General features: G+C 44.5%; 1 protein-coding gene across 4 annotated transcripts in view; it reads left to right on the top strand.

The window, feature by feature from the left end:
- Positions 1–26,494, top strand: part of fut8b (fucosyltransferase 8b (alpha (1,6) fucosyltransferase)) — an 84,222-nt gene that overhangs the window by 21,976 nt on the left and 35,752 nt on the right. For 3 of the 4 annotated variants that reach the window (XM_070849628.1, XM_070849630.1, XM_070849631.1), the window contains one exon: positions 22,648–23,260. In XM_070849628.1, the coding sequence (XP_070705729.1) occupies positions 23,058–23,260 (203 nt within the window). In that variant the 5' untranslated portion in view covers positions 22,648–23,057. Of the gene's footprint in view, positions 1–4,983; positions 5,132–22,647; positions 23,261–26,494 lie in introns of those variants that run through there. The other variant, XM_070849629.1, reaches the window with a different exon arrangement.

Raw genomic sequence — 26,494 nt, 5'->3', positions numbered from 1 at the left:
CATAAGGAAGTAATGTAGAATTAGTTCCCTATAAGTTAATGAGAGACGTTCATATAACATCATTTTTGAGTTTATGAGTTTAAGAGATTGTGGTGTAACTTTTTTCCCCCCTATTAATTTCACCTAAAGAATTGTTTTAGTGAAACAAAGGATTTAGTGAGAATCCTGCAATTTGTGTCATGTATTAAAGTACATGTAGGTACATTCGGCGTGCCGGTGTTATTTTCCAAACTTGAACAACTTCACTTGAAAACTTGCACTGTACTGAAGTGTATCCTTCCCCGAAGTTTTGTCTCAATCTGACAGAATGATCCAAGTGTGAGACTCGGCTCACTTTAGTCCTGATTTTGACCACCGAGGTAGTTACAACGCACACATGAGGGAGGTGGGCAGAGAGGGCAGTGAGAGGCCAGGATTAGATGCCTCCACTGATCATGGCGATCCCCAGCCAGCAGAAGCAGGACGCGAGGAGAGAAAAGTAAGAGAGAGCCCATTTAGATCAGGCCACGCTGATCCATCGCCCAGAGTGATGGGTGAGAGATCCGCAAAGAGGACTAGGGCTGTGACAGGCAGTGTTCATTAATGCTCCAGCCTCTGCTGTAGAGTCCAATCAAGGGGCTCCACACACAAGCACCCTCAAATACTAAAGCGCCCCCCCCCTCACACACGCACACACACACACACACGTGCACACACACACGCTGAGCTATCCATGCAATGAGACAGGCGGGCGAAGCGTGGGCACTGATGGCTTCACTGCCTCAATTGATGGGTGCTTAGAAGGGAGTGAAAAGGGAGAGCTGGGAGATACGGGGCCAGCGAGACTGAGTGCGAGAGAGATGGAGTGGCGGGTCTGCTCTATCGATGACTCTCTGATAGCCTAAGCTTAGCACCACTTGTGCTCAACATGCAAAGCCATTGCATTAACCCGCATTCTGCCCAGCTGTTTCCATTAAACGCTTCAGTCCTGAAAATCTCTTTAGGTGTCACCAGATCCCCTGCAACCCTAATAAAGCGTTTTCACCTCCAGGTGCTGAATTATGCTAGCAAAAAGCTCTGTTATGTTTTACAGATATTAGGCGTTTAGCCAATGCTTGTATCCAGAATGAGTCACAGGGAGGGCAACACTAGAATTAGTTTATAGACGTAAATTGCCAGCATTAGAGGGAACCAATATTGCATAAATATCAGTCTCTACAAGGAACTGGCATAGCTGTGTTGTGGCAGAATGTGCTTGTGAATCTACAGTTGCTGCCATGTGACAGACTTGGCAAGGCACAAAGCAGTGTCTGTCACAGTACTGTGCCTGTTTGTACTGTGATTCAAATGTTTACCTCCCAAATACCCATCTGAAATGTAATCAGCAATGTGTGCATTGATTGTAAGCCTGTTTGGTGGTGTGATTGACTCAAACGTTGGACAAACAGACAGAGTGCCTGTGAGCGTTTTCCTTAGATAAAAAGGACAAATTCTGACTGGAGGCGTGTCGCCCCTGATCTGTCCTTGACCCAGCTGGTAGGGAAGACAGTGAGAAAACGACACTGTGCAAAGCAGACAATGAGTGCTCTGGGGGGGCGGCGAGAGCAGTTTGCTTCATTCAAGTAATAAGAGCTAGGATAGGACAAGGACAATTCCCGCTCAATGGCTTTTGATTATACTGCATTCTTGTACTGTGTAAAATCACTGCAAGCCATTTTCTTACATTTTATATCATTAAATGAAACATTTGCTACCTACTTGTTTTATTCGTTTTCCACTGTCAATATGTAGCATCAAATTCTCCATAAACGCACCGTGTAATAACCACCGTGGGTGGCTATTCTAAGCTGTAATTATGTAAAATCGAGCATTACTCCTGCAAACTGTAGTCTGGTTTGTCTGTTGGCCCAAACAGGAGGCGGCTCCATAGATAACCACAAAAACGTCTAAAAGAAACAAGCAGAAAGCGGAAGACAGGCACTTCCTCCTGTCTCATTTCAGCTTGTTCTCAAATTAGTGCAGCAATATGAAACAGAAGCTGGAGCTTCTCTCAAAAGGTGCCTGATGCAATTTAAGTAAATGGATTACTGAAACTCAAGTCTCCAGTGGTGTTTTTCTTTGACATTTGGAATTAAATGGCAGCAAAGAGATTTGGTTAAACTGATTGGAAAATGTCTTTAATCCAGGTGCATGCATGGATTTTCAACTTAACGCTATATTGACTGAAAATGTAAAATAAAACCCCTCAAATTATGCAGAAAATGGCCTTCTAGACAAGTGTCATATTCCCCAGAGAGCACTTATCTGTTTCAAAAATAGTTCCCATACCAGTCAAATTGCTGCCTTCCCTCTATTTAATAAAGGAGAAAATATTTTCAGTTGTCTAATTGGTGACATTGATATTAACAGCCTTTATCGAGTCCGTTTTTTTGGTCTTTGAAACTCACAATCTTTCAAAGGGATAAGTGAAATGCACCACTTAAGATTTTTTTGCTCCTCTTTCCTCTAATTTGCACGGATCATGCTTTTCTGTCTGCGTGTCTGCGTGCGATCACATGATACAGTAGGAAGCAGGGACAAGACCGATCCGTCTCACTAGATGAGCTGATATGTGTCTTTCTACTGTGTGTGTGTGTGTGTGTGTGTGTGTGTGTGTGTGTGTGTGTGTGTGAGTGGCTACCGGACATGTCACAACCAGCATGTCTGTTTGATCCAGAGCCCCCCTCGGAGTGCATCCCTTTGAGCGGTTGGGAATGAAAACGGATCAGGTTTTGCTCCATCAGGAGTGTGGGTGTCGAGCGGGGTAATGAATTCCAGGAGGCTGAGCATGCTAACAAGTTCATTATTCCAGCTTGGTTTGGGAGTAATTACCATGTTGCATCTAAAGCCATTCAAGACTCGGTTGCTCTTGTCAAATTAAGCCAAGTGTGAATTCGGATAAATATTTGCATAAGCAAAATGCACAAGGTGGGCCTCTGTTACAGCCAGAGATTGGTGTGGCCATGTGGGATTTTTTTTCGCACACCCTCAGTGGTGGTGGTTTGTTAATATCCACATACACTACTCACAAAAAGTTAGGAATATTCGACTTTCAGGTGAAATTTATGGAAAATGTAAAAAGTGAATGCTACAGTGATATTATATCATGAAAGTAGGGCATTTAAGTAGAAGCATGCAATGGTAATTTTATTCATCTTAAACAATTTATTGAAAGAAAAGCTAACAACAGTGGTAGGTATACCACAACAAAACATTTCAGTGTCTCAATAAATTGGGATGTGGCCAAAGGACGTCCACTCCTCTCCTCTCTGTGACTCTTCCAGTCTCTGTATCACTGTTACAACCTCCTGATGACACTCTGTGACCCTCTAAGCTCAGTGAACACTTCCGTCTGAGGACTTCCTGTTTGAAGCCTCCAGTGTTGAGGTGCTGCTGATCAACTGTTAGGTGTCGTCTTGGTCTCATGATGTCAGAATGTGAACAGCAGGATGAGGAGGACTGTTTAAATACCAATTCTAACTGAAGCAGGAAATGTATTGGTGGATTCATGGATCCAACCTGTTGTGAATTTTGCTGTTAAGCTTCTTGTTAGAGAACAGCAGCTTGTGCCAAAAGTACTGAAACACTGAACAGTTGGACATGTGCATTCAAAGGTTTAGAGAAGGTCACATTAAGTTCACCTGGAAAGGTTAGAATGCATTTTAGGTTCATCCTGAAATTTCACCTGAAAGCTGAATATCCCTAACTTTTTGTGAGTAGTGTATATCCAGGAGCTGAGGAGCAGTAGGTATATCTCTGGAGGACCAATTGCTTCCAGGTTCAGTATCTGATGATGGGAACATCACTGAGAAGCCTGATGTGAACTTGCGATTCATGCATGTCTGCTTTCTGGCTCTCTGATAGGCCATTTTCATATTTTTGCATGAGATTGATAGGGCACAATCCTAATAAGCAGCCATGCCAGCCTGCATCAGATAAGAAGACTCATTTAGTTCTCAACATCATTAATTAGAAAAAAAAGATCTCTGTGTCGGTACACTTATTCCCTGACCTCAGTGAGTGTATAGTCACAATGGTGAATGTGCAAATCTATCCACGAGCTCTTCTGTGCATTATATAATCTTACAGAAAATTTCCAATCAGTTTAACTGAAGAGATGGATTCAAGTACGTCCCAACTTGCACAAAGAGAGAGAGAGTGGTTCCCTAAAATGTCAGTGGTCTAACAACCTAAGCACAATCTATAGCATTGACAGGAAGTTTACGAGACGTGCAAATTTTAGTTCACCCACATGTCACCTTCATTTTACAGAGCCCAGCAAATTTTGTGAAAATTGCAATTTGCAATTCCAACCCTAAAATTAATAGTTTGTGTGTATTAATCCCTTCAAATGTATGATTGTTGCCTTTGAATGTGTAATGGTTCACTCTCTTTTACCTTAAACGTGTATTACTTGAAAGTCTTTCATTATACATGCATATGTGAATGTATGAAGCTGAAATACACATTAGACCTGTGATTATGCTTCATTATCTCTAACGGTACATCATATAGTATATAACACTTTTTCTCTCTACCTTATATGAAGCTGCATTCCTGTAGTGCCCATGATTAGAGTACATAGGGCCCCTGCAGCTGTTATTAACGGATACACAATATAGCGGCAGAGAAACATGCTGTTCAGAAGAGTGAAAAATTAGTCATCAAAGCGTCGCTGTTTCTCTTAAAAATGCTTTTAGCAAGCAAACGGCATAAAGACTTATTTTCACAAATAAATTAGTAATATGTGACCTGAGACGTATTCTGCAGTGGTCAGATAAAAATTCTGACTACACAACCACAATGTTGACTGTGCGCATTGTGAGTCCCCACCCAATGGTATTTATCACAGAGGCCCTTTGTTGTCTTGAATAAATAGACATATTACTGGGAGTCCAGAGTTCAGCCCACACTGCCGGCTAGCCACAGGCACACGCTCAGTCTTCAAGGGAAAAATATGTGTGCTGCTTGAGCATTTGGACAGAAACACCACAAGTCAGTCTCAGTATGAAAGCCCCGTAAACACAGTACAAATGAAGTTTCCTAATTGGGATATAATGTGTTTCAGTGAAGACTCCTGCTTTAACAAAAGGATAACAAGAAGTTAAATCAAGTGAGTATTTAATTACTGCTTGTAAATGAATAACTTTAGAACTCTTTTAGAAATCCAAGCAGTGTTTTGAAAATGTTGAGGAAAGCGTGCCTAGATTGAAATCCTCTTTCTAATTTGTTTTCACTTAACACCATTGCATGCACAGCAGTATTGGTGCATTTGGTTGTGGTTTCAGTGGTTATTAACACTGTTGTAATTCATACATCTGCACTGAATTACCCGCGGTGTCCCAGCAACGGTTTCCCCCTGCAGATGTGACGGAGGGATGTGCGTTTCATTTGAAGAGCATACCACTTCTTGTGCACCACTGGGATTTGTAAACTTGAACTCACAAAGATGTCTTTTTTTTTTCCTCTCTCAGAAATATGAAACTTGGAAAGAAATAATAATCTAGTGGATTTCTGCAGGGTGAATATTTAGTTGCTAGGCAACAGTTGTTGGCATTCGACAGGAACCCTCAAGTAAAGGAAATGGTGAAAGAGGCGGGTGGGTTGGGGTGTGTTTGTGGCAAAACGGAAACATGAGTGGATCGAAATGGGTTGTATGGACAAAATGGCAATTTCCCCAGGCCTGAAGTGGCTATGTTGTTTTGACAAATTGGCCCACATGCAGGACAGTTGTTTACCAAACCAAGACCATTTGAACAGCATGGCCCACCATTATTGCAGCCATTTTAGAGAGCACTTATTCGAAGCTCTAAACTTTCAAATCTTCTTTTCTTGGATTTCTAACAGTGATAACAGTCAGTTTTTAAAGTGATGTGAAGCTGCCTTGCATAGAGCAATTTCAATTGCTAAAATGCAGGGGGTCTCTGCTAAACACTAAGGTGTCATTTTTTTATCTTCACACCATCGGTCTTCCTCACAAAACTCTCCCGCCATCAACTGTAGCTGTCCATGTTAACCCTCTCTCACCGCCATTGTTCTTTGCTCTTTCAGCTTTAGCTTGTTGTAGCCATTACCCTCATCTATCTGCCCTCCGGCAACAAATGAAGAAGTCCATGACATTGATGCAGGATTTTCGTAACATAGTTCCCCATCCGAGCCCATTTTCTTCATCAGATTGTGAGTGAGGATATTTATAATCTTGGGGCACCAGCTAATGGTATTTGCAGAGCAAAATCAGTTTAGCGCGTGTTTTCTGTAATGGCCTTGACTGCGTGGCATTGCCAGCGGCCCTGTCTTGAATGGTGGAAGGATGGCTCTAATTTGGGCTAATGGGTGACTCAGCCGTCATCATCATGTGTCCCTCAGTGGGCTGCAGATGGCTGGTGAGCCATGGGTGCAGCAGAGCCACCGTTACACACACACACGCACACACACACACACACACACACACAGCACAACACAATGAATCAAGTCAGTGACACATGCAGCCAACACTGACATTTGTAGACACATCCAGGGAGGGAGGGCGGGCGGTAAGAAATGAGACTTGCTCAGCTATAGGTGCACAAGACACAGAGGAAGAGGTTAATCAGTGGCCAAGCTAATCGAATCATTTGTCATCAGATTAGATTGAAGCATTGAACCTTCCCTTGGGCAATCATCTAGGGAGATAGCCACGGCTGTGCGAGGCACAGGTATCAAATAGCTGTGAAATGATAATGCATGGTAAGTGACTGCTCGCTTTTGTTCAAACTGTACTTATCTGCACATTCTCGAAAATGGAGACAAGGCGAGCGAATCACCGTGGCAACGGGAACGCAAGGTGGGCGCTAGGCATGCAGGTTCAACAGGGACGGGGGCCCTGTGCGCTGGATGCTGGGCTGTATGAGGGGGAAGGGGTGGGGGCATCGAACAACACACTAGATCCCCGATGGGGCAGGCCAGGCAGGAGTGCTGCAGTGGCTAGTTTACATTCCACAGAGTCGGCTAAGCTTCACCAACCTCTGCTCTGCTTAGACATGCACACACTAACACACACTAACACACACACACACACACACACACACACACACACACACACAGTATATATGCTGATATATTTGCAATTTCTCAGAAACATACATATTTACTCTTCTTCATACCCCCACTAATACAAAATTCCTATACCTCCATCAACCCAACAGTACCTATACCACCAGGACACAATCGTATTCATCTCACATCAACCATGTAGGCAGATAACAAACCACCTCATCTGTACCACCTAACCCCACCCCCTCCCATCCTCAAGTAACCTTGGCAACAGCGTCACTTTGCTTCATTGCAGTGGAGAGTAGAGGAGGAAGGGAAGGTGATGAAAGGTTGCAGCATGGGGGAGTGCGTCCCAGGGGAAGAACCAGCCAGTTTACAACTATACAGAGCAGAATAGGCTTGGCTCCCCCCAACCCCTACTCCCCCAGAGACCCATTACTAGGGGTCAGAGCTTTGGTCTAGGGGCGGCTCTGCGCAGGCCTCTGTGCAACCTGTCAAAGATCAGCTGCGTGACCGGAGTACATATGGGGGGCGTGCCTGGCTCGTGAGGAGGTAACTGGTGTCTCTTGTGCATCACTGGTGTATGAGCTACTGAAGGAATGAGGAACAGCTGTTTGCAGATTCTGCATTTTTATGATAATTTGAACTGGGTGGCTGTTCCAATTAATGGCTCCCTAAGTACATTTTGGTATTATATTTGATGGTATTGTATAGGGATGCAATTGTTACAAACCCCTACATAATGATAAAAAATCCATGATTATATATTAGCAGTAATGGTACGTAAGCGTCCTCCGACCCCTTGATAATTCCCGAGCAACTGCATCTTGCTCTTGTACAGAGCACAGGGAGATGTTGATCAAACGCTATAGTCTTTTTTGAGGTCGCAGTTACTTGTAATGTGTGGAGCTTTTGTCCAGTGGAAAAAGAATCACACCTTACAGCATATTGCAATACAATGCTAAGGTGTTTTTTGTTATTTCGAAAAATAATGGAAAAAAAAAAAAATCGAAAAATAATGAGTTGCATCAACACCTATGTGACACTGTGTCAACAAAACATGTACTATAACCTTCATAAAAATAGATATATTGCAGGACTATTGCTTTTGGTTGCATTAGAATTTACAGATGTCATGATATTTCATCCACCTCCCGCATGGAGACAGCTGTCAGAAGGCAATGTATTCAGTGCAATGACGACATTTGCACCTGTACAAGATGCTATGGAGATAATTGACTTAGCTTATAATAGAGTGAGAGCCTTATATTCCTGAGCAAAGATGAGCTATTGAGCTGACTAAATGAAATGTCAACAAAAATGCTGCCAAAATACAACCCACTTCAATATGGACACACAACTGAAAATTGATGAAAACAACTGTCGAACAAGTAGTGGATTTAAGAGTATTTTTCGAGTCATTAATTAACAGATCCCTCTCCTCCGTCCCCCATAATTGAAACTGACAGCCAACTATTGGGAAATGCCTCATGTAACTCAAGTTTTGGGGCCTTTTAAAGAAAGCAGAATGTCCCTTTTGTGTGTGTCTGTTTGGGATGATATCTATTTTTGCAAGCATGTGCGCCTATGCTTTGGTTTGAGCCATGCATGCTTGAGTATGCATGGGCCCTGTGAGTCCTGCCTTCCCCCCCTGTGTCGCCCACGGCTCCAATGGAGTCACTGGAATCAAATCAAATCAAGTCAAACTCATTTCATGTCCCCCTCCTCCGAAGAATTCCTCTGACGTCCCTGGCACCAACAAAAATATAAGATGACATTAAAGAAGCGTGTAAACATCCAGCTGAGGGCTCGTGAGGACTACACAGAACACATGCATGCACACGCACACAAACATCACTACATTAAGATAATTCAAAGATGTGGCATGTGACAGGTTGTGTGCATAAGGTTCCTTCCTCTCTACCCCCCTAGTCCCACAATGCCTAGTTGAAAGGACCTGTAGCCCAGCATGTACATCTTTTTTTTTTTCCCCAGGAGACAGCATATAATGAGAAGGCACCATTATGGGTCCAGGAGGAGCCTGTGCCTCTGTGCTGCTGCTACCACAGTTACCCGTGAGGTCTTTCCCTTTGTTAGTTAAGGGGAAGAGCAGCCGCAGACGTCCCTTGCTCTCTGCTTGTTAGCCAGCAGTAATGACTAGGCTGTGGGAAGCCAGGCTACCAGACCAAGGCACTGGAAGCTCGTTCCCCTCTGCTGGCCCTCAGCTCAGCGACAGGAAGGGGAACAGAAGCAGACACCACAGAGGACACACTGGGAGGATCATATCCGACAGACTGAGGAGGCATGAAGGCAGCGAAGGGGGGAGGAGTTTTCTACCTCCAGACTGACAGACCAAACTAGACCATAGCCGTCTCACACACAAGCACACGGGAACCAGCTAGCGCCCTGCCTGTTCACAGACCTGGCATTACATCAGTGCTAGCTGAGTGGTGCTAAGATCAATGCATACGTAGGTTCATGTGGTTCTCCAAGATCATCCATTCAACAGGGTTGTGATTGGAATTTCTAAAGCCAAGTGGCTGTTTGAATTGGATAATTTTGTAATAGGCAACATCTTAGCTAAGAATCTTCCTGTACAATCAAATAAGACTCACTTTTATCTCAACACATAAAATGAAATTTAAAAAAACCCTCCCAGTGATGTTTTGGTTCATGAAAGAAATTTGCGAATGCATTTAATAGTATAGTGGAGTTGTTTCCATGATCTCATGTGTAAAGCAGTTACCAGATGGTCTATGTTTATCTATGATTAGTGATATATACACACCCGCATCCTGTGCGCTGTGACAGAGAGGTGTTATCATGTCCATTTATTGTGTTTACGTTACACATGAGCAGATCAATAATTCAGAGGGAGACACGCGAGCCATCTGCATTACAAGGCAATATAGCAGCAATAACACGGAATGGCCTGTTTGTCACCGTGCCCATTGCATGGTCATCAGGAACCGCAATGGGAATAACTCTTGTGTGTGTCATTTAGTGATAAATGTGTGGATAAGAATGTTGTGTAGATGGTAATATACATTTGAATGAATTGGGAATGCCCATAAACAAGGATCAGCATGGAGCGCTTCTGTTGTCAAATCGTTACAGTGCGTACCACATGTCCGCACTGCTGCAGGTTCGATTCCAGCTGGCAACCTTTTGCTGCACGCCTTACCCCACATTTCTGGTTTGCGCTTCACTATCAAATAAAAGACAAAAATGAGCCTAAAAAATACTGTAAAAAAACAAAACAATAATCAGTATGATGGACAGAAGTCCAAGGTCATAAATGCAGTTGACTGCATTTTTTACTCGCTAGTATTATGTTTTGCAGAGTTGAAGATGAAACCATCAATGCTGCCTGAGGGATGGATTATCCGTTGAGGAAGCATTTTGTTGCTCAGCTTGGCTAGTATTGATAAGTTGCGGCAGTGAAGCTGTTGTGAGCCATGACCAGAAGTGTGAAGGGATTGCAAAGAGGGACACAAGCAAGACTTATTTTAGTAGTTTACATCAAATGGATCATATGACGTTTTTGTCACACTAAGTGTACAAGGGAAGACGGTAGTATTTTTATCTTTATTATCATCATTATTTTACTAACTAGTGCCTCAGCTCAAGGCTCATAGTCTTCATCTCATTTGGTGGATTGCAGATTGAATTCAACGTTGTGTGAAGACTCTCAAACAACATCTGCAGCAGTGGCAACCAGGCACTGTGCCTCAGTCTCCTGCCAAATCCGCCCACATTCCCTCTCGTCTGCTCGGGCCATCATCCCTTCTTTCCCTTCCTTGCCGTTTCTACTGTTGTTGCCTTCGAGTAGAGCCATCTTTCATCAGGACTGTTGACTTAGCACGGACCCGGCTGGTCCGGCACGGTGGATTCACTTGAATGGAGCTGAGCTGAGCTGACTGCAGTGCCGAAACACAATAGGCAGTGCATTATTGATTATGTTTGTGATCTAACCTTGGTGCTTAGGAGTACCCCTCCTCCTCCTCCCACCTTCCCTGTGCCCATGCATAATTGCTGCAGCAAAAGGGTGAATTTTTTTTTCACCCCTTAACGGAAAGTTGGGTGAACTATTAGAGATTTCCAATAACTTTGGATTCGGCCTTCAAGTTCAGCTCCCTCTGTTTACCCAGTGGTGGATTCTAGTTCTGTGCCTGTCAAGGGTCAGCATTGGCAGACCGAGAGAAACAGAAAGTCTGTGGAGAGCGAAAAAGAGGGAGCTCAATTATAAATAGATGCCATCAATTGGGAATGTCCTTCATTTGGCATGCGTCAGACCTGGAGGGAGAAATGCATATTCAATCTTGAACAATGAGTGTCAGTCACACCACTTTCACCAGACACATGACAGCTGTGCGCAGTGGCTGGTTACACACTCGGAGAATATGAGCTGCAAGCAACTGTGGGGGTGAAAGCCCAATCACTGCAGACGGGAACTGAATAAGCAACAAACCAGTTCCCTCCCCAAAGGAAGATTGATGGAGTTCCCCGTTATATCTAGACTGGTGTCAGGACTGGTGGAATGTGAACACTGACAAGACGCATGTAGCATTACATACATATATGTATGTATATATACCTCATTGCATGTCTGATGTGCTACATGGGAGACATGCAGTGTCCTAGAGCTTGGTGAAGGTGAGCTGCAGAGTCTGCCCCCCCCCCCCCGAGTCATCTCTGGACTGATCTTCGCATCTGGAAGGGGGGGCAGTGTGTTTTTGGTGTGTTTGTGAAACAAGGATGCAGCTGCTCCCAGTTGGATCACAATGTTCCGCCAGCATTTGAAGTGTTTAGTTTCCCCCTTCGCTTTCAGCTTTTACAAAGTCATGTTGTGTAAACTCCTGCTCTGGCTTTACCAAGTATTAATAAGGCCTCAGCGGTGCCTGCACTGGATAGAAGGAAGGACTAGAAAGAAGTATTCCCTTTTACGGCAAAGCGTGATTTTATTTCTCTATTTTTCTGCGCGAGTGTGACAGAGTAGTCGGACGGATTGTGTTTGCAGGTGTGATTGCATCAGCTCAGTGTTAGCACTGCCTGGCAAGCTGTGTATTGAGTTTTTTCATCTGCTGTTAGTTAATGTGATTTGAGCAACAGGTCCTGCTTAGTGGCAGGTTGTGTGGAGAGGAGAGATGTGGCTGTTTTCTCAGGTTCCGTTAATAGGGGTCAGGGAAGACAATGTGCCAGTATTTCTTTTTAATCGCATTTAGGAAACTTCATCCCCTAGAGGTGAGGCAGTGTTTTTTTTCTTTCAATGAGTCTTGTGTCTTTTTTTTATTGCCCTCCGGAGGAATGCAGAGTTGAACCATTTAAGACCAAGCCCGAATGACTTCACAAAAAAAGCCTCTGGTTATGAAAAGCCACAGAGGGAATGTTTGCACTGTAGCCTGTAATCGTCAGTTTCATTGCACTAACAACCAATGGTATATTTGAGTCAAGGCTGAATGTAGCGACTGTGATTAGTGTCTCTGGCAGAAACCCTTCAGCTTGATGACAAGATTGTTTCCCTACAACACTAGAATAAACTCTCGTCGAACGAAATCATGCCAACTGTGCTACATCTCAAGACGAAAACAAAAATTGTTGCACATGAGGGTCTACACATGGAACTGTTACACAATCCATACATTAACTACAAAAGACTTGCAAACGGGTCACATCGAGTGGAAGGAGCACTCAAGCGGAAGCTGATGGGCTGAGCAGACACACACAGTGCCAGACACGGTGGAAGAGACGGAGGAGAAGTCAGGCAAACGAACAAGCACGGACCCGAAGCAGAAAACGCAAAGTGACGGGGACGAGGAGTTCTGTCAATATGGCTCGTGTTGAGATGCACGTGGGCTGCCGTGGTGAAGGGACAGGGAAGAGGCCAGGCTCTTTAAGGAAACATAAAAGACAAAGGACAGAGCAGGGTGGAAAGTATAGGTGCATATCCGGTGCAAAAAAATTGCACCTTGGAAATTGTGCCCAAGCTGTCCCAAAGTCTTGTCATTTCTGTCTAATCTACTACCGAATTCAGTTAATATCCAAGCCCTCTGAATCCCAACATTGCAAAGTAATTTCTCATCATTAAGTGAGGGTAAGAGTATTTTAACATTTTCAAACAATCCTGACCCAAAGCAAAGCAATTAAATGGAAAATTCTGTCCACGCTTAACCAAGTCTGTTCTAGGCAGGTCCCAGTAGGTTTGGGTTTTAATGTCAAGCTCTAACAAAACTCTGTAAAGATGAGGAAGAGAAAATGGAGTTAAGAGGAAGTCAGCGACCAGGATAAAGCAATAGGGAATGGAGCAGAGAGTTGAGAGGAGGACAGCAGTCAGGCAGGAGCATGGCACAAAAACACCCATCTCTACTTGTCAATTATTAATTTCGTAGTCCGCTTTAACATTTATTCATGCCAGTCACTAGTCCATCACAGGGCCAATGCAGACAGACCAATGCATGCAGCTGTGAGCAATTTTGAGTTTTCATTTCATCTCACATGCACGTCTTTGGAGAGTTGGAAGAAGCTGGAGGACCTGGAGGAAACTCAAAGGGAAGAGCAAACATAGAGGGGGAAGTCGACGCAGAAAAGACCAGAGCTGAGAGTCGGGGATCACTGAATCACTAAGCCATTTTCTAAATCTGCAGAAGTGTCTTACAATGCCTTAACTCAAGGATAAAGAGTCATTTAAGACATCTTTACCGTATGCACGTTTTTCTTAAAACGGGTGACATTTCAAAATATATGGAATGGTGCTTTATTCTTAAGCCGATTGCTTTATTCAAGAGGGATGTGATTCTTTGAACAAGTGTCTGGGAAGTTATCTTGCAATCAACTGCCTCCTGCAGTCTTTTGCAGCATTTTTTTTTTTTTTTTTTTTTTTTTTTTTAACTCTCTACTCCTGGTAAAAGCAAGATTTTACCGCCAAATAGAGGAAGAATAAATATGTCGCTTTTTACTGCTGACGTGTTTTCGCAGTGTGGGGATTTAAGGTCACAGAGCAGAGGAGCTAAGAGTTTAAGACAGGAGAATGGAGGTAATGTAGCAGAGAGCGATGAATTGGTGGGAGCTGTGTGTTACTGCTGTTTACAGAACTCCTTCTCTGTATTAGTCAGGACTCAGGCCCCTCAGGGAACACTCTTCATCTCCCCCTCTGTCTGCGTCTACAGCCGCCATCTTTCTTCCGATTACCGCCTCCCTGGCTCCCACTTTTCTTACCACACTTTTCTTGTTGTGTGTTTGTGTGTGTGTGTGTGTGTGTGGGGGGAAGTTGCTGTCTGGGCATCCTTGTGCTGTTTACTTTCTCTCTTCCTTGTTCTCCTCCTCTACTGCTGCTGCTGCTGCTGCCTAGGCCTCTTCTGCAACAACTCTCCTCCATCTTTTCTTTCCCCCAGTCCTTGCTTTATCATTCCCACTTTGACTTGTGGCAAATGGGGGTGGGGGGTACTTTTGCCCTGAGCCAGGGTATAATGGGAGTTAACCGCTGACCGTAAATCCTGTCGCAGAAGATGAGTGAGGCAGGGAGTGTTCAGGGGTGGGGTGCGCTGCTTATTGTGTTGGAAACGTAACTTATTGCACAAGAGACCGCCGAGCCCCCTGTTCTCGTCAATCTTGGCTTTTATTGGGAGATTGCGATAGGAGATCAGGACAATTTTTCTCACTGTCTACCTCTGTTGCCCGTGTCCCTTAACCGCCGGCTTCAGCTTCAGACACATTCCTTCTCTTTCTGTTCTCGCTGCGGTGCTATTTCTGATTTCCTCCCTTTATTTTCCTTCCAGCCCTGTCACTTGGATTGTGGTTACACTTCACCCCATTTCAGAATGATTTTTTTTTTGATACCTGATCACATAGAGTTGTTTGATCGGTTCCCACGGCATTCAGAATTTACATGGGAACGCCTGTGGATGTATTAACTGAAATAGTCTGTTTAGAAAACTGTTTGTCCATCTTTGTAATGTAGCTCTCATTGTGGATTGCAGCCAAATGACATAGAATTGTAATCACAATGTGAGCCAGTCCACTTCCAAGTCTTATTTCAAAGGTCTGATTGTAATCTGAGCAAAATCCATATTCAGTGGATCCAGGCGTATCACATTATGCGTCACCGCATATTCAGACGATAAAAATCACACAATTTAGCACAGTGTAACAGTAGCTCTTCTCTCTGCCGTCCTCTTTATTTCTCCTCCTCTCCCTCCCTCTCTGGCCACTGATTTTCTTCCATTATGGCTTCTTTTTGCTCTCTCTTTTCTCTTGTGTATCCAGTTAATCATTAGGCCTCTTTAAAGTGCGTGATTGAAGGTTGGCACCCTCTGTATGGGGTCACCACAAACCCCTCCACCCTCCCTCACCGCCCCCACCTCTATAGCTCGTTCCTGGCATCCCAGGCCGTGAAAGGTCAGCCGTCATTGGGACTCATTACGAAGAACAGAAAGTGGAACAGACAGGAAGTGTGTGCGCCTTTTGTGTGTGGATCCAAGCAGCAATATAGCTCAAGGTAGATGGATAACGCAGACTTTGACCTTCCATTTTTCTGTTTCTCGCAAATGGAGACGGTCAAGGTTCCTTGTAGCGCGCTCTGCGTCTTTCACCGAGGATTGTATTTCTCAGCACCGCAGTGCATAAAGTAAATGATTAATTAGTAATGATGCCTAGTTCCACTATTTCTCTGCGACCCTTCCATCTCCAAATAAACACTCACTCAAACTCACACACACACACTGTGACACTTAATGTCCTCTCTGCTCTAGGCATGATACATGCAGCTGCTTGAGTGGCATTGACTCTTGCTCTTTTCCCTTCTCTCTCGAACACACACACACACACACACAGACACACACGCCGTTGCAGAGCCAGTTCATCACCCTCACTGACACGGTGAATTTACAATGCTGTCCTTGACCATGTCTGAGCCCCAGTGATCCACCTTCACTCGTCAGGAGACAGATTGGGTTGGCAGGTGGGGTGCCCGCCCAGCTCCCCGTTTTTATTTGGACATAAAAAGTAATGAAACACAGGAATGATTGGTGCTTTTTACTGCTAATCTTGTGTCCCTCCATCCCAATTAAAAACTTGTTTGCATAAACCAGCAGCACAAACACGCCACACCCCCCACCGGGCCAATAAGGTAGGTGTGTGTGTGTGTGTGTGTGTGTGTGTGTGTGTGTGTGTGTGTGTGTGTGTGTGTGTGTGTGTGTGTGTGTGTGTGTGTGTGTGTGTGTGTGTGTGTGTGTGTGTGTGTGTGTGTGTGTGTGTGTGTGTGTGTGTGTGTGTGTGTGTGTGTGTGTGTGTGTGTGTGTGTGTGTGTGTGTGTGTGTGTGTGTGTGTGTGTGTGTGTGTGTGTGTGTGTGTGTGTGCGCGCGCGCGCGCGCCACTGTGTTTGTGTGCGTGGGCACCTATCTTTGTGTCACCGTGTGAGTGCACGTGCCCGTGTGAATGCGTGTGCATGTGTATCCTGCTGTCAGCGAATTCTCCACAGAGATAACCTTGAAGGAGAGGCTGTGTGCTTAGCTCTGATACTGAATGCCAAGCTGCAGCGGGCTCAGCGGTTGCACACCTAGAACTTCTCTGAAACCTTTAGTCACTTCTGCGAGACTTAATCCCAAAGTTGCGATGAGGTGAGCTGCCTTCAGTGCTCAAGTGGCGGCCCTGCTCAGATAGTCGGTGCTCGATGATGAAAGTGTGTCGCTCTGTGAATACACAACCCTTTTTACGAAAAGAGCTGACGAATATTTTATTTTCATACTCCTTGGCACCCCAAATTATACCATGGCTCCATTAAAGTCCATCCATTTCATTGGACCTTATCTGCCAATTTTATCTGCATGGCTGAATTAAACTGATATCTGAGCAGAAATTTGCTGTTGGGGCCCCTTCTGAGCCCCTACCTCCCATCCCTTGTGCAATATGTATGAACACTGTGGCCTCCAGGTTCCCATTAAGTCACTGCAACTAATACACCTATGCTGGTGTAATACTTTATTTGTGTAAGTTGTGGTAATTTGATTAAACACAATTTAGTAATATGCATAATTTGAGCACTCTATAGACTTGGCGTCAGTAGAGGCTCATAATGCAAGACCTGACCTTAACAAATTGCAGAGCAGTAAAAAGCAGCAATAAATGTTTTATTGTCCCATATTTTCATATATGTGACATTTCTCAACATCTAAGTTCAAACTGGCCATATGCTAGATGATCATTTGTTTATAGTTATTATGTAAAAAGGCAATACATTTGCTCTTTGGAATGTAATGATATTTACTCTTACAGTGCACCTTTTGCTTAGCTGTAAAATATCTTGCACACAAATAATTTTATCACAAATTATTTATGTTTCAGTATCTATCCACGCCTCAAAAAGCCTTTTATCAGTCAGTCTCTACTCTTTTCATTTATCTACTACTGACAGTTAAAGATGCACGTAGACTGTACGAATGCTGATACTCCCCTTTTCTTCTAGTTGTAGCCAGGATTTTAAAAAATGCTGTCATGATAAAAGGACATAACCTTGGAGCACTATGTGTCAGCCATGGGGCTTTCCATATGCATGTGTTGAACCCAAGCGTCAGGAACCTTTAAGGCGTCATGCTCTTATTCTCCCAGTTCGCCATCTACCTGTTTACCTCTCTTTCCCCACGCTTGTCCCCACACCCGGCACTCTCTCTGCCATTTAGCCTAAGTTAATGGACTCCTCCACATTCAGCTCAGAAATGTTGTGAGGTAAACAGCAGCTCATGAAATATTTACCAATTGCCTGTATGTGTGTGAGGTGTACGTGTATAATGTGTGTGTGAAGCCAGGCATTCCCAGCTGAGCTGGGTGACTCCCGCACACTAACTCATGGGCATATAAAATGCTGGGGTGCCCCAAAAAGCTAAAAAGCTAAGGGTGTCTCCGCATCTCGGCTCTGAGCCAAGTGAGAAGGGAAAAGGAGCCCTGGGAGTGGGAGCGTTGTGCTGCTGAATGAGTCAGACTTTTGCTGATATTCATATTGATAAAAAAATCATGCAGTCACATTCACAATTGAAATGTAATGTTTTGTTGCAAATGGCAGGAAACAGGGGAGTGAACATTTCAGCTTACAATCCTTCCTGAAATTGTTGCTGCTGCTTTATAGAATTAATACATTACGATCCCATGATTGTCTTTTTTCTGCCTTTGTTTAGTCCACTAATATGTAGGGATTCTGATACTACTACTCGTATGTGAAATGAGACATGACACTAGTTTGGGAACTGGGGTAGAGGCTGGTAGGTCACAGGATTGAACTTCCAGACCAGCTGAGAAAATAGCCAGAAAAGCTGCTCAGTGGCCATTTGTAGGAAACTGTGGCTGCACCAGGCAGTTATCAGGTGGAAATGAGTGTAGCTTTATGGCTATAAAGAAGGCTGTTTCTAAAGAACAGCTTGCTCAGCAAACCATCCCTGGATAAATAATGGTTAAAAATTGCTGCCAGAGTCAGAGTCGATGTTTCTCTTGCTGCATTTCTGGAGTCCAAACACCTGCAAGCTGCTCCCTCTGTTGTGCTCATAAGCTGATGTTGAGACTCAAATATCTCAAATCAAACTGGTTATACGCTGGAATATAACACTTTCTGCAATATCAGCGCAAAAATCCAGCTTCTGTCCAATAGCAGGTCACATTCAGCTGTGAAACAAATCGTCTGCATCACAGTGTAAACATGGTTTTTGCTTTATTTCTTTCCTCACTGCCATCCTTTCAATGCTGCTATGCATTCTTTCCTGATCTCCTCCTACCTGTCTGTTTTTCAGACACATGAATCATACCTCTGTCACTATGCTACATGTCATAACATGTACCACTGCTTGCTGCATATCCCCCTTAGGCTTGCCGTTAGCAATGCTATATATACATATGTATATATATATATGGGGAGAGAGAGAGAGAGAGAGAGAGAAAGATGCACACACACTGCATGGTATTGATGATGCTCACTTCCAGTTGTTCTCGAGCTTGAGTGTTCATGTTGGTGTAATAGAAGCCGTCCTCAGCTGAGCTCCATGCATAATTCAGTGGTGGACCTCATCGCGCTGCTTATTGCCTGGAGACCGGGGCGCGCTGATAGATGACCTCTGCTGCAGCCTGAGTCACATTGAAGATTAACCAGCAGGGCTGAAAACAGGTCATCTCTGCTGACCCCTCAGGCCTCTGCATGTTGCTGCAGCATCGGGGCAGTTTGTGACAGCGATAACAGTCTGTCCCACAGTGCCACGTGTACCGCACCAGCCTTTACGGGCCAGGCAGCCCCTTTGGTTGCCATGACAGCAAAGGTGAAGGGCGTTGTGGGAGAATGATGGTGCTTGAAATGCAAGGTCAAGCGAAATATTGTGTAGGCGTGTGTGTGTAGGCGGAGCAGACAAGGTCCCATTTATGAACAGCATAGGCCCACTTATTCCTTCTTCCTATGAAGTAGGACAACGCATTGAAAAAGAAAAAGAAGCTATTATACTAAAATATTTCATAGACCTTGCAACCATGTTTTCACTTTACTTGGAGGATGGGGGGCGGGGGGACTTGGTGGAAGAAAGCGAAATAAAAAGTGGCACAAGATGGCCAACTTCTCTAAAATCCTATTGTCAGCATATCTGACACAGTCCAACTTAGAAATGATTGCACCACAGTAGGGAAGTTATTTATTTATTTAGCCGACATTATTATAATTTCCATTATTTATGTAGCCCTCTGTTCATGGCAACTCGAGGGCAGATGTGAGACGTCTGAGAAGATGCAAAAATCCTCAGCGCTCTCCTCGCGCTCAGCTATATCTCTTGCAGAATATTACACTGCCAGATCTTCATCAGTGGAATAAATTGTAGTTTTCTCTTTAATCAGGCTACATTCTGCTGATACAGGACTCAATGGATGCCTCCTCAGTCCTTTAGTTATAAAACACATTGATCTGAAACTATCGAAAGAGGGGACCATCACAGCCAAGGCTAAGCTGAGAAGCAGGCTGAAAAGAAACTGCAAAACTCCTCTCTTCTTCACTCATTGTCTGTCTGTCTTTGATTTTCAAACAGAATTAACTAATAATCCTGAAGGTTTTGTGCCCCTGAAAGTAGAGTACATCTATGTAATAATGACTATCGGGTGGCTCCAGTATTTAATTGATCTCAGGTTGTGTGACATAACCTGCACACACTGTGTGCTGACAGTATTGCGACCGGATTAGCTCACACTGCTCTACAATTTAGACTCAAACATTAGAGTGAGTTGCTTTTGCTATTAATGGCGCTGTGTAACTACGACTTCACCAAAAGTGTGACATCAGCAGATTCCAGCAAAAACCTACATCGATGTCCTTCAGTGTGACGTATGTGCGTTTCAGTGTGCTTGGTCTTTTATATCTGATTATGCAGATCCGATTTTGTTTTGACCTTGTAAAAACGATACTAGCTCTGTGTTTTAAGGCTATTTAGAATTGCATTTGCATAAAGTTGGGGGATTAGACCAAAAAGAATAGTCAAAATCAAAGCAGCGGAGGGTGAGATATCCTGACTTTTTCGTTCTTAGTACGAGAAAAGCTTCAGAAAAAGTTGGATCCTACAATTCCCATAATGCAACTCCACAGAGTTTTCATTAGGCCTTCCCTGTCTGATGATTCTGTCATCTAATTCCACGCCTGCAGCCTGTAACTCAAGTTGTCTCCAATTTAATTGAACACAATCCTGGTGACATCATCAGGGTTATTTTGTCAGACTTTGGCAGGATTAGGAAGGTCACAGTAGAAATTCTAAACTTTGTGGAGGGAGCGTTTACATCTTGCACATTTTAGCATTTCCTTTTCCACCTCCCTGTTTGCCAGTGTCTCAGGCAGGCTGTTAACTGCAAGGAGTTCATGTTAATTTCCCCACAGTTCTATTAATATACCACTAATGTATTACTGGCCTAGCTTGACTCAAAGCAGAACTAGTTAGAAGTGTTAACTCAAAAAAAAAAAATCCCCATATCCTATTTGGTAGCAGTTGCTTGCTTCATCTAACAGTTTTATATTTATCAGTTTTAGTCTACTGAACTCAAACCACATTATGGCTCCTCAAACACAATGACAAGGGTTTTTTCAGCCAGCCTTTTAGTGAAGTCCCAGTCGTGCATTAGCTGGTGGAGTGCTACCCTCTCTCAGCTCTTATTTTCCATAATAAAATACAGCTCAGCACGTCCTTGTGCTGCATGCACAAAGAGGAGCCACCCGTGTGTCAACCCAGGTTAGTCACAACAGGAGCACCGGCGAGGAAGGAACGTCTGCACACATCTCAATAATCCCACATCATTCAATAAGAAATGAAGGGGGATAGTTGGCCCCTCTCTGTTTTAGTGATCTCAGCTGCTGCATTCTGGGCAGTGTGCACCTGTGAAGCATGAACAGTCTCTATGGTATTGCAGCATGGCACCATTTATGTCCTACATATCAACTATGCTGCCATGGTAAACATGATGAGCTGCTGTTAACCTACTTCTGTGCTGCCAGGCGATCCCCAGCAGGAACACTTTCCTCGGTCTTGAAGGCTCACAGGCAGAAGCACCAGAGACACTGCGCCGTGTCAATCAACCCCACCCCACCACCATTCACATGGAGTCTAAGATGTTTGGCATTATTCTAGCATGCTGTGGTACACACCCAGTGATGATAGCGCAGACACACACACACACACTTAAATGTTGTGCACATACACACACCTGCCAGTCTTCATTCCATTACATGACTAGTCCTCAGTTGCGTGGCAGGGCTTTGCTGGGGAGTTGACAGCGAAGGTTGCTTCATAAACCCGGCACGCGTTCATCTCCATCTCCCCCCGCTGCTTTGGGATGAAGGGAAGTGATGATCCAGGGATTTTTCGTTCCCTCTGCTCCGTTGAGCTCACCGTATCACCTTGACAATGTTGCATTCTGTCACAGAGGCCACGGAGATGGCAGTGGGCGCTTGGGAAGGAGGAAAATGCTCAGGGAGAACTTTGTGGGATTTACCCGCCTCCAAGCAAATCCATGAACTGTCAGGCTTAATCGTGCTTTGACTACGAGTGAGGGAGAAAGTGTTGGAAGTGGGTTGTGGTAGGCTGTGGTTGAGGGTGCGGTATGGGGTGTTATGGATAAAAGATGCGTTCTTGGTCGCGCGATGTCTTCTTTACGTGTGTGTGCGTCTGTGTTTTTGTTGTGCTGTGTGTAATGTGCAAGCAGGCAGTATGTGGAAAGTGGAACATTCCTGTCCTGCCTCGACAGCAATGCAGCATAGCTCAGGGACTGTACATCACTATGTAAATGTAAATTGCAGTGTCATGCTGATCAATCCTGTAGGCTGCTGAGACAGGGTTATGTCGGGACCAGTCTGCAGTATCTTGGCTCTATCAGTCAGCCCGTCTGCCCTGTTCTGTGCTCTCTGTTTCAGTATGGCATCACATGAGGCATGTCACATGCTTTTCTCTTCTCTTCAGGAGTATTTGTCTGTCGAGCTGTCTTGCTGGCCAAGCTCCTCCGCGGTTTTAATTTGTTCTTGTCTGACCAACATGCAAGTATTGCAAGACAAAACTTTGAGCAATAAAAGCTATCAACTAACCACCATGTCTCTCTTTGTTTCTACAGGACACAACTCAAATAAGAGAATCCCTTGGGACAGGAAGGAAACAGCAAGACGGTGTGGGACAAGCTGGTCAACAGCTGGCTGGAGGGGAGAAGATATCATTCAAGCCATCAAAACACAGACCTCTGAGTATGCTAGCCATGCTTTAGCACACACAGGAAAGGCTGGTTGATCACAGGAGAAACGCCCACTGCCTTTTTCTGACACACTCCTGAGCCACAAACGCACGCATCTCCCTCTCATCTGTGATTTCCTGTAAACCATCCCTGCAAAGATGCCGATGCCAATGTTGCTGCTGTGGCACTTGTGGTGACGGGGCACAGAGTGCGTGCGCACATCCGGCAGGCAGGCCGGTGGGTCGGTGGGTGTACAGGCACACCAAGAGGCATTTTTAGGTGGGCGAGGTTCAACCATGCGGCCCTGGGCGGGTTCATGGCGTTGGATTACCCTAGTGCTGTTGGCCTGGGGCACGCTTCTCTTCTACATCGGTGGTCACTTGGTGCGGGACAGCGAGCACCCGGAGCGGTCCAGCCGGGAGCTCTCCAAGATCCTGGCCAAGCTAGAGCGGCTCAAGCAGCAGAATGAAGACCTGCGGCGCATGGCCGAATCGCTCAGGTAAGCTGGATGCTTTTAGATTGGAACAACGCCAACCTTCTTTTTTTTTTCTTGCAATAACTGGGATGAACTGCAGGATGTGTAAGTGATTGCACATGCAAAATCATGTCCTGTAGCTTTGAGAAACCTGAACATGCTAGCTGGAGTACTGTGATTGAAACCAGTATACAACATGTGAACACTTTATCCAGGGCTCTTATCTTTGCCTGTCTCGTGCATCGTCAACTTGAGTAATGTAATGTAGTAAAACAAGTAAAACAAAAAAAGTGATGATGAACAATAGAATAATGAAGAATGAAAGTCTGACACAACAGTAGGTGTTACCCCAAATAGTCGACTATTGCGCGATTTCATCTACGGCGCCTGATTCAACTGCCAATCTCACAGTCAAATCATGGCAGTGGCGTGAAAATGTGGTTATGAAACAAAGCATCATTCCATTCAGGCTTTATGGAGGCACTGAATGCCTACATTTACATAGAATTGCTTGAGAAATGAATACTACTGATCTCTGAGTATCTGTGTCTGTACCAGATGATATCCCCAGACTACCACAATATCGACATGGAAAATAAAAAATAATGCAGAGCAAGTACTCTACCTTGTGCCGGCATTTTTACTTCAGCTGTATCATTCCGTATCATAGCAACCAGAGCGTCTCAGCTGAGAAAACGCTTCATGTCCAAATGCTCTCAAGCACTCCCAGCTGTGCATTTTCAGAGGAGCGGGGACAATAGTTGGGACAATAAACGCTTTGGTGGACATGGGCGACGTCTGTCTGTCGATCTTGGTTCCATTCAGTTCTATGGACAGCGCCAAAGCCTGCATTTACACACACTTCAGTAATCATTGTGTGACTTTACCTCTCTCTTTTTGTTTTAATCAAATGTAAAATGCATTCAGAGTAGGCAAAACAGTGAGTTTTAGTTTTATTGTGTTGTATTTTATATTTAGTGTTTTAATTGGGTGTTTTATCTCTTTTGTTTAAATGACAATATGGCTCAATGAGCAAAAGAAAAAAATAAACGTGAGTTGACAATCAGCCTCCAAAAGCCAAGACTTGTTGTATCAGATTTGACTATTAAAATCCTTGGTCGGGGACATCCCTAAACAGCAGTGGTAATGCAGAGGATAAACCATATTAGTGCCCTCGATTTCCATTGGTGGTATTTCAACAGAGAAGCCACATCCAGCAGAGTGGTAAATGCAACCCTCTGCAAGAAATCGAAATGGGCTCACGGTGATATGAATCACCAGGTTTCTCCTTTCAGTTTAAATATCTTGTCCCAAATATCAAAACTAAGGTAAGACAAAAAATCAGGATCTTGGTGTTCAAGGAAACGTACTTAACAAAATGTCAGCAGGGCATTTCAGAAACAAACCTCACCAGCAGTTAAAGCTGAATCATCTCCAGCTTTCTAGTCCCTTATTATCTACAGCTCGGTCTATCCATATGTTCTCGGCTCTGGCGAGAAAGCAGGAGCTGTCTGAACATCTGCATGGGTGGCAAAGTAGAACAGATATGCAGTTTTGATCTGTGTTTGCAGGACCTACTTAGGCCTGTTGACGTTACATCAAATTTTGAGTGCTTCGGTAAAATGCATCAGTTCCCCGAGTTTTGTTGTCACTAGCTCTGTGGATCTGAGATTGTATGCAAAACACACTCAATCAAATGTTATGCACCCCTTTTGCTTGCATGGTCAGCATGCTTTTGGTTTTGTAGTTAAAAAAGCTATGGTGCAATGCATCATTCCCTTAAGTTTCTGCAAAGTCCTCCAATTAAGTAAAGCCTCGAGCTCCTTGGTAGTCAAATCAGAGTCATTTTGCAAACGCCAGAATGTGGCAATGAGATTATTGTTTCCTTAGTTCTTGTGAAAATTTAATCAGCTTCTGATTAAATCAGCATATTGTGTTAAATAAATGTTGCTAGGAAGTTTCATCAAAGTCTGATCAGTGGTGTTGGAGATACTGTGCGTGACGGAGAGATGGATGGACTGTCACACACCTCAGCAGATTTCATTGTGTTATTTTGGCAGACAATAGAACATCGTACGAGCCCATTAAACGCACAGCATCATTCACACATTCAAGCCATGTGTAATGGAGAGACAGATGGTTCTGCTCTTATCTCCGCATGCTGACAGTGTTTCCCTTTTAACACAAACACTGGGTCTGCACATGCGTGTGCGTGTCTCTGAGTGTGCATGCATGTGCAGAGAATGTAGCTGTGTGTCCTCGTGTGCGCCGTATTAACAGCGAACCCGAGCTTCAGATGTTGCCATTGCTGCGCCTCTGTGATATCGCGATTCACTTTGATGCAGGTCCCTCATCAGTGCACACAAACATAAAAATACACGAGCGCACGTCGCTTCAGACAGCTGGTCCCTGATTAAATCCCTTGCTTTTGTAATTATTCAAAATTGGCTCAAAAACAAAGGTGTAATTCATGGCATAAAAAACAAGTGCAGCTTTCAGTCGACCAGTGTCCAGATGGGTCCCCGACACACTGCACGCTTGTTACTTGTTATTGAGTTCGGTTGTTGATCTGGGACCGAGGCCTCCACAGTTGTTTACTGGGGCAGAGCTACAGTGCCTTCTCAAGTCCCTCTAAGCTTCAGCTAAGTATCCGGCACAGCGTGCCAAAAACAGGGCACTGGCTTGCTGAGGTTAAGCTTCATGAGCTATCGACAGAGAGAGGAGTTGGTTTGTCCTGTGTTCAATTTCGTCTTTCTGCCTGCATGTGTGCGTGTGTGTGTGTGCGTGTGTGTGTGTGTGTGTGTGTGTGTGTGTGCGTGTGCGTGCAGTGGTCAGATACAAGCCCAGGAGAGAACTCCACCACCGCCTCATCCTGTAGTGTCTCTTATCCTTACATTAGAGCCCTAATAGACGCAAAGAGGCTGTTACTGAGCTGCCCATCATTCCTGCCACAGCCCCTCCCTTCTCCGTTCATCGCCTCCTCCTGTTTCTCGATTCACTCCTCCTTCACCTCCCTCCTCCTCTGCCTCATTCCACTTCCAAACTGCTGACAGAGGCATGGCACTGAGCCAGACTCCAGCCGGCAGGTTGTCACAGACTGACTGACTATGTAACAACTCACTAGCTCACTGATCGACTAGCGCAACGCACGCCTGACCCAATCCACCGACTTGCATGTTCTGCAGATTTGGACTGAGAACATGAATCTCGGAGTGTTGTACAAGAAGCAGAACCAGTTCTTTACAAGCATCCCATTGA

Source organism: Pempheris klunzingeri, chromosome 18 (assembly GCF_042242105.1).
Source record: "Pempheris klunzingeri isolate RE-2024b chromosome 18, fPemKlu1.hap1, whole genome shotgun sequence".
NCBI lineage: Eukaryota > Metazoa > Chordata > Actinopteri > Acropomatiformes > Pempheridae > Pempheris > Pempheris klunzingeri.
The sequence above is the reverse complement of the archived record's forward strand: the minus strand, read 5'-3'. Positions and strand labels throughout refer to the sequence as shown.